Source organism: Cebidichthys violaceus, unplaced genomic scaffold (assembly GCF_023349555.1).
Source record: "Cebidichthys violaceus isolate CVI_PGR_0920_01 unplaced genomic scaffold, fCebVio1.0.p SCAF_70, whole genome shotgun sequence".
Lineage (NCBI taxonomy): Eukaryota > Metazoa > Chordata > Actinopteri > Perciformes > Stichaeidae > Cebidichthys > Cebidichthys violaceus.
In genome coordinates, this window is record NW_027176928.1 from 1014631 (window position 1) to 1023561 (window position 8931).

The 8931-nt window shown below is 45.3% G+C and overlaps 1 protein-coding gene across 1 annotated transcript; it reads right to left on the minus strand.

Annotated features, from left to right (window-relative positions):
- Positions 1-8925, minus strand: klf8 (Kruppel like factor 8). The gene is made up of 3 exons (XM_068736586.1): positions 8020-8925; positions 5102-5241; positions 1-4981 (listed from the first exon to the last, which is right to left on the minus strand). Exons 2-3 carry the CDS (start codon positions 5232-5234, stop codon positions 4800-4802), a joined length of 315 nt encoding a protein of 104 aa, XP_068592687.1. The 5' UTR covers positions 5235-5241; positions 8020-8925; the 3' UTR covers positions 1-4799.
- Between the last annotated feature and the right edge of the window lie 6 nt (positions 8926-8931).

Here is an 8931-nt window from a genome sequence, read left to right on the forward strand (position 1 = left end):
TTAAATTGCACCAAAAACATGTTTTATTCTATAAAAGAAGAAGGAGGAAGGGTCAAATAATCACAACTGTACAGGGAGAAACTGACTTTTAAACACTATGAGTCACAGTATCAAAAAGCTCACGTTTTCCTCACTGATCTTTACACATTTGTTCTGTACAAATACAAAAAAAACTAAAACAAAAAATATTATTAATAATTGTATTATTATAATGATAACTGCATTGCACTGAGTAAATATAGTACTGGCCCATAAGTTACTGCATTCAATAGAAAATACCTAAACTTTGTGATTTGCAGAGGTGAGTCGAGGCACTCAGACGGACTCGGTCAGTGACGAGAACCCGATCCCGTCAAGCTCTCCGCGGGGATCAAAGGTCTCACTGTCTGTTCGCAGGTCGACATTCCCGCTTCGCACAAGAACAGAATATTTAGAAGAATACCGAGGGGGGGGGGGGGGGGGGGGGAAACAAGCTCGCACAAAAAACAAAAACAAAACAACAAAAAAACAGGAAATAAACACAAACGCATGCATCGGTTTCCCTGCAACACCGACACCAGACTTAGTCCGAGGCGAAACGACTCTCAGTGTAGAAAATACCACATTTTTGCTGCTGATCAGTGTGCTTGTAAAGCGATTATCATTAACAGGTACACAAGGACCCAAACATGTGCTACGTGGGGGTAAATAAAGGGCTCCGTAGAATCAAATGCAAACATCGTTGAACATTCTGTGTCAAACTTTTTTTTTTTAACTTCCTTCAATGTCTGAAGAGCAACCGGGAGGGCGAAAAAAAATGGTGGAAAACAGGATTTGTGAAGACCGTAGTGGGTTGTTTCCTGTTTCCTGTTGGAACACAATAGAGAGCTGCAGGGAACAGGAAGTGAGCGTCACTGGTTCCCTCCACTAACAGCAAAATGGGATTCTTTCACTGGATTTTGGATTATTGCGAGAAAAATAATCTCTGTGTCAAAGAAACACCAGAGGGGCGTTCACTGACCCGTTTTTATAATCGGAGAACTAAACGTTAACGTCTCTTCAGCTTGCGTTTGAACGCGGACTTGATGTCAGACGTCTGAACTAAAACACAAGCGTAAGAAACGCTGACTCACTTCCTGGTTTTAGGACTCACTTCCTGGTTTTAGGACTCCTTCCTGCAGCGCTCTATGAACAGGTCGGATGTGTTTATAAAATATGAGTTTAAAGCCGACAATCAAATCCAAAATAACCACAAACATATATATATTTTTTTTTTTTTCTTCGAGTGGAAACAATTTGTTCTCACCCAAAATCCACTAAATCTCACATGTTACTGCCTTTTTTTCTGTGATATTTTAAATGAGGTCTAGTGCAGAAACATCGAGCTCTGTTTTTAATAATAAACGGGTCCTTAATTAATAACTGCCCCCCCCCCCCCCCCCCCCCCACACACACACACACACACACACACAGCCTCAAACACACCGACATGCTCACCAACGTCACTAGAAAACAAGAAGAAGGCTACTCTCCATGCGACAAGTGTGCACAACACAAGTGGGACCAATTCTTTTTTTTTTGTTGTTGTTGTTTTTAAGAAACTACGAAAACAAATGTCTTGAAAAGAACCGACACATGATGGAACACGTTTCATCAAACCAACGGAGGAAGAAGAAGAAGAAGAAGAAGAAGAAGAAGAAGAAGAAGAAGAAGAAGAAAGAAAAGCTTTGTTTCACATTATCTAGTCAGTGTTAAAAATAGAAATTCACCCGTTACATTTACTCTGCACTTTTTGATTATATACATTTATGTACATGGATTTATCTTAATTATTTCTCATTGTCCTTAATGTCTTTATCAACAGTTTACAAAAGAAAGAAAAATTGCAATCAAATGCATATACTCTTCTAGAAAGATGTGCTTAGTAACGATGCTGTTTAGTTGAAGCGAAGGGGGGGGGGGGGGTTAAGAGAAACGGGGGGGGGGGGAACTAAATCATCCAAACAAGTCACTGAATTTAGTTCAGATTATGAAGAATTAAATCATTTTTCTTTTTATTTAAAAATCCCAAAATTCAGTGACTTTTTCTTTAAATTCTTCTGCAGCGCACGGAGCAACAGCTGACCATGCACTCAGCTCGCAGAACCTGCACCTCCATCTCGGCGACGGCGGCAGCGCCCTCTAGCTTCTGAAATGACGACGGTGCAAGATTCTTTTACAAAAGGTCTTCAGGTTTGCGGTCGCACACTCGGTGGGGGGGGGGTGGGGGGGCCTCCACTTTTTAGTTTTGGAGCTCTCGGGCCCACGGCTCTGTTCTGAAAAGAGGAACTCTTGAGGCGGCGGTTCTGTCAGGCTTCTTTACCGGGAGCCGCGGTGCTGAGTTCAGAGGGAGCGAGGTCTGCGTTTTATGTTGCATATTCAAGTTCAGCCCACTGAAGACGTGGACCCGTTTGGGTCAGAGGGGCAACTGTCGGGAGAGACGTGGGGAGTGTTGTTGAGGGTTAAGACAACAGAACAACTTTTGTTGAGCCCCCCCCCCCCGGTAGAAATGCTAGTGAGGAGAGCGCTGACGGGTTCCCGTGGCCCGACACACACGGTGCCTGGTTGTTTCTCCCAGAACCACCGACAGACGGCCATGTTGGCTCCGTGAAGCCTCAGAGGCGTCCGCTGTGCTTTCTGCTGTTTCCGCTCAATGTTTGTGTGAAATGAGACGATATTTAAAAAGCCCGTTTCCATCATTCCCTTCACTTTTTGTGTTTTTATTCTTCCTCTTCTTGTTTGTTTAAATAAAATGAAGCGACGCAGCAGATTTTTTTTTTTTTGTCTGTGCCGACACGTAGCACTTTTAACTTCCTGGTTCTGGTTTCGACAGAGAGCGATGCGAGAGAGCAAGAGCCGATGCTGCGCAGACCAGGTCCTCCAGGTCCTCCTGGTCCTCCTGGAGGACCTCTAACAAAACGGAGACTCTCGGGACTCTTCGGGGGCCAAAGCGCCGTCGGTCCGTGGTTCTGGTTCGGCCCTCACAGATTGACTTCAGTTATTAAGGCTCGACGGGCAAGAGGTAAAACAATAAGTGCCCGGAACACACACTCGTAAAAATCTTAAATTCTGATCATGTGTTTGTCACACACACACACACACACAAACAAAAACACACACACACACACACACACACACACAGAAAAGCTCCCCTAATTCCCTGCGCGAGAGTTTCTACTTGTAATCTCAAACTAGTTGTGTCCTCTGGCCTCACAACAAAAGGAGTCGTGTTGTTAAAGGATGCCGTTATGTTCAGAGTGGAGGAGGAGGAGGAGGAGGAGGAGGAGGAGGAGGAGGAGAGGAGAGAAAGAACGACTGAAGGCCTTATTTGATAAAACGACGAAGCAAACAAAGCAAATACTGTAATCGAAGAGCGATGGGGAAGGTGTGTGTGTGTGTGTGTGTGTGTGTGTGTGTGTGTGTGTGTGTGTGTGTGTGTGTGTGTGTGTGTGTGTGTGTGTGTGTGTGTGTGTGTGTGCGCAACAAACAACAACAGTTTGATTGATACAATGAAAACAAAATTAATCTTTATAAAGTTCACAGTCTTGTAGCTCCCTGTACCAGGAGGAGGGGGAGGAGGAGGAGGGGGGGGGTTTGACGGGTTTTGACGTCACTTCAGCTGCTGAGAGAGAGAGAGAGGCTCACCTCATATATACACACACACACACACACACACACACACACACACACACACACACACACACACACACACACACACACACACACACACACACACACACTCTGACGGGAAGCCTTCACCTTCAAGAAATGTATCCAAAAGTTGTGGTTATGACTTGATATTAAGCAGTTTATGGTTGTTTTAGTACCAGGAACTTTAAGAGTGCACGGGTCCACTGCGTCTGGAGCGCTGCAGGGGTCGATGTTTTCAGGAACCCGCAGCACTTTATGATGAAACGGAACCAGAACCATTGATTTTGATCTACGGCGGTGGACTGACGGATGAGCACGGCCTTTTCTGCTTTTGGGCTCAGGAGCTCTGGGTCGAGGATCGGAGCTGGGAACTGAATTTTAATACTTTTTTTTTGTTGTTTTTTGGTACCAACCGAAATGTGTCCACAGCGCCGGCCGCGCATCAAACCTTTCGTTGTCTTACTTATTTAACCACTCTTTGATCAGAGCGCTCTCCATTCAGATCAATCATTTAGCCACAGTTCAAAGTGAAACGGGTCGGAGAGAGAGAGAGAGAGAGAGAGAGAGGAAAAGTTCTTGTTCCTAAAAAAAAGGTTCCTGGAGAAGGTTCTGGTGGAGACATGGGTCCAAAAAAAAGAATCCATAAAGTATGACATGTTGACTGAAGTGACAAACACTCCTCTTCCTCCTCCTCTTCCTCCCCCTCTCCTTTGGATGGATGCATGTGACGGATGGATCCTTCTCTGTCGGGGGAGGAGACGTCTTGTGTGTGTGTGTGTGTGTGTGTGTGTGTGTGTGTGGGGGGGGGCTGTTGGACGGTGATGATGATGATGATGATGATGATGTGTTGAAACACACGGTAAAAATCCCCAAACCTCTATTGCGCACACACACACACACACACACACACACACACACACACACACACACACACACACACACACACACACACACACACATTCCTGATATTCCTGTGGTTTCAAGATGAAGAAGAAGAGGAGGATGATGAAGGAGGTACGATGTCCTTTTATATCGGCTGCAGGAGGTGAGTTCATGGGTGGGGGCGGGGGGGGGGGACACTGGTACAAGATGTGCTGTGAGGGATTTTGGGGGGGGGGGGGGGGGAGAGTTCACATCATGACGTGGCGGCGGCGGTGCAGGGAGAGGTGGTCGGACCGGGAGAAGGAGCGGTCGCACTCGGTGCAGCGGAACGGCTTGATTCCGGTGTGCTTGCGGAAATGCCGGGTGAGCTCGTCGGAGCGGGCGAAGCGCCAGGTGCAGCCCTCCCAGGTGCAGTGGTAGGGTTTCTCTCCTGGAGGAGAGGAGGAGACAAGGAGCCGAGTTAAGGGGAGAGGAAAGGGGAAAGGGAAGGGAAGGGAGGAACGTTGGGATGCCGGTGGAAAGAGAAATGCCGGCGAGCCGCTGGGCTCACCTGTGTGTATCCTCCGGTGGGCTTTGAGGTGGGAACTCTTGGTGTAAACTTTTTTACAGCCTTCATAGTCACACATGTGGATCCGCCTCCTCTTGATGTCCGGGGAGTCTGGATCGACGGGCTCCAGGTCCATGACCGACCTGAAAGGAGGCAAAGAAGGAGCGAGTGAAGACGGAAAGCATCTCGATCACAAAATAGTTTGAGATGTTTATTAATTACTAATAACTACATTTAGAAGTTTGCTTTACTTTAGAAAATGTCTCTTCAGTTCAGTACAAAGCAGATTTAAGTGGTCCTTTATTCTGTGTTTATCTGCAAATACTTTCTGATTTGACTTATTTGTCACTTTTTACTTTGCACTTCTTTCCTCTCAGGGGCCGTCATTGTATCCATATTATATAAATATGCCTTTGATTCAATACAATATCTCAACCTGTAGTTCAACATTCATACGTTGACCAGAACCAGCCACAGGACTGCACTGTGTCTCATCATTGCGCAACAGAACAAACCCGACTCCCATCGGGCGTATTTGAAAGTGACGTTTGTGCCACTGGGGGGCGTCAGAGAGTTACGTTCAAAAAACAACAGCTTCCACTTCAGTATTTCTCTCTCTTTAATTCCTTCATATCTCACCCCTTTTTTTTTTTGTATGCCCCTCTTTCCTCAAACCAACAAAAGAGAGAATCTGAACTAAATCCATCTATTCTTCTCTCTCTCATTACATTAATATTCTGAGTTTTTCTTCTGTGATTTCATTTGTTGTTTAATTAAAGTTGATTTGATATTAAGAATCTCTTGTTTTTCCACAGCATTTTACAAGGAGGTGTGACGGCAAACTGCATTACGAAACCATGTTTACACCCGAGTTCTGGGACACACACACGCCCAGCAACACACCACACACACACACACACACACACACACAATCTTCCTCACAAAGAACAAATAACCACAAACATACTTATGCACTTTGTTTCTATTTGACATTGTCTCTCTCTCTCTGAGTATCTCTCACACACACACACACACACACACACACACACATACACACACACACACACACACACACACACACACACACACACACACACGATTACAGCAGTAGGCTAACCGTCGATGTCCACACCCTGGATTTCAGTTTGCAGCCAGGCGGCCTCGCCTACTGGGTGTGGCAGCAGCTCTGTCCTGATTTACAAATAAACACAATGGACACACACACACACACACACACACACACACACACACACACACACACACACACGCAGATGCACACACCCGTGTCTCTGTGATACGTCCCGGGCGTCTCCAGTGTGGGTTATATAAGGTTATGTAAGTGTCCAGTCATGGCAGCGCTGCAGTAATGTAATTGGGCTGCAGGGGAGGGAGGTGATCCACACAGAGACCGCATTCCCATAAACCCTGCTGCGCATTAGTGCCTCTCTCTCTCTCTGTGTGTCTCTCTCTCCCTGTCTCTGTCTCTCCTGTCGACTCCCATCATGGACTTCACACTGAGATGACGTCACACATGGTTTAGCTGAGATGTTTTCTTCAACATTGTTAATAGCTTTTCTTTTGTGGAAAAAGGCTTATCTGCCTTTCTTGCTGGGAGTAAGATGACAAATGAGATACCAGTCTGATGTCTGTGCGTTACTTAGAGGCATGAATGGATTACTGAACGAGTCTACCGGGCACACAGCAAGGGGCCCAAAGTGTCAGGGGGCCCCTTGTCTTCATCTCAGAGAAGAAACTCAAAATGACCACAAAGAGACATAAAACGACTACAAAGAGACAGAAAACAACAACAGAGAGACACAAAACAACAACAGAGAGACACAAAACAACTACAAAGAGACACAAGACAACAACAGAGAGACACAAAACAACTACAAAGAGACATAAAACAACTACAAAGAGACAAAAAACAGCAACAGAGAGACACAAAACAACAACAGAGAGACACAAAACAACTACAAAGAGACACAAAACAACAACAGAGAGACACAAAACAACTACAAAGAGACATAAAACAACTACAAAGAGACAAAAAACAACAACAGAGAGACACACACAGAAGACAGAAGACAACAACAGAGAGACACAAAACAACTACAAAGAGACATAAAACAACTACAAAGAGACACAAGACAACAACAGAGAGACACAAAACAACAACAGAGAGACACAAAACAACTACAGAGAGACAGAAGACAACAACAGAGAGACAGAAGACAACAACAACAGAGAGACACAAGACAACTACAAAGAGACATAAAACAACTACAAAAAGACTCAAGACAACAACAGAGACACAAAGCAACTACGAGACATAAAACAACAGAGACACAAAACAACTACAAAGAGACATAAAACAACTACAAAAAGACTCAAGACAACAACAGAGAGACACAAAACAACTACAAAGAGACACAAAACAACTACAAAAAGACACAAGACAACAAAGAGAGACACAAAACAACCACAAAGAGACATAAAACAACTACAATAAGACACAAAACAACTACAAAAAGACACAAAACAACAAAAGGAGAGTCTTCTTCTTCTGCTCTTTTAATGAATCTACTGCCACTGTGTTTCTGCACATCACTGCCAACTTCTGCCCAATGTGTGGAACTGCATAAAGCTGCAGGCTCCAGCTGTGGTCTGATATTTGGGAGATACCAACCAAACTTATTCTGGGGCAGTTTTCGGGTTTTACGATGCACAGATGAGATTTGTAGTGAGTTTGCAGACATTCTGAGATGACTGACAAACGCTAACTGTGTTATAATCAAGACCTGAATTTGATTTCTTCTTTTATTGTCACGCACTTTGTGCAGCATTTCTTGCATTAGCAAGGTGCTAAACAAATCCGATGTGTCATCATTATCATGATTTGCTGCGATGCTGCCACTCACCCGGCGTCGAGGCTCTGGGCGCTGAGGGAGGCCGACCCGGACTCCGTGCCGCTCTCCGCATCGCTGTCGCTCTGATACTCCACCGGAGACGTCGAACCCGGCTTAATGCGAACTGCGGAGGGGACGGACAGAAAAGAGGGTCAAATGTAAGGCGAGGGGAAAAAAACGGATGGGATGGAAAGAGATTTGAGAGCATGAGAAGAAGAGAGAGGAACCAGTGAAAAAGGAATTAGGAAAAAGGAAGAGGTGAGAGAATAGAGGAGGAAGAGGAGGGGAGGAAGCAGCAGGGGGTTAATAGCTTCTTAACAGAGATGCCTGGATTCCAGCATCTTAGCAAGACAAAGCCTTGCTCCAAGTGTGTGTGTGTGTGTGTGTGTGTGTGTGTGTGTGTGTGTGTGTGTGTGTGTGTGTGTGTGTGTGTGTCTGTGGTTAGGCGTGGCCTGCTCAGCTGCAGAGTTGATGGCTCACATTTGTGGCCGTACCTCATGCTGGAATTCTCTGCACGTCTCCTCTTCTACAGAAATACTGAACGTGTTTCAGTCAAAGCCAGAGGAAGACGGAGTGGACAGACGTTAACCCTAAATTCACAGACGAAGACTTGAAGATGCGCTCTCGCTTTTTTTTCTCTTTTTTTTGTGAAACCATTAGAGTAACTGCTCTCGGGATGTTTTCCGTTGAATGCTGGGTAAAAATTGAAATGAGTGTCCACTTCGCGTCTCGCCAACGCGACGACGAAAGCTGCTCTCGTCGATCGTCTCACGGATCAAACGACGTCGCGAGTTGAGAAACGAGGTCAGATATTGTTCGATATATATATATCGGTTATCGCAAAGACCCTTTCACAGCCATCAAATAACATTGCAGAGCGACAGGTGTTCCAGTTCAGCGGGGGACCGTGTTAAGTGGCGACTT

Excerpts from the sequence above, each read along its gene's own strand:
- klf8 (XM_068736586.1), bottom strand. The coding sequence starts at position 5,234 with ATGGACCTGGAGCCCGTCGATCCAGACTCCCCGGACATCAAGAGGAGG. Across the intron at positions 4,982-5,101 it reads CCACCGGAGGATACACACAG|GAGAGAAACCCTACCACTGC; the intron begins GTGAGCCCAGCG and ends CCTCTCCTCCAG.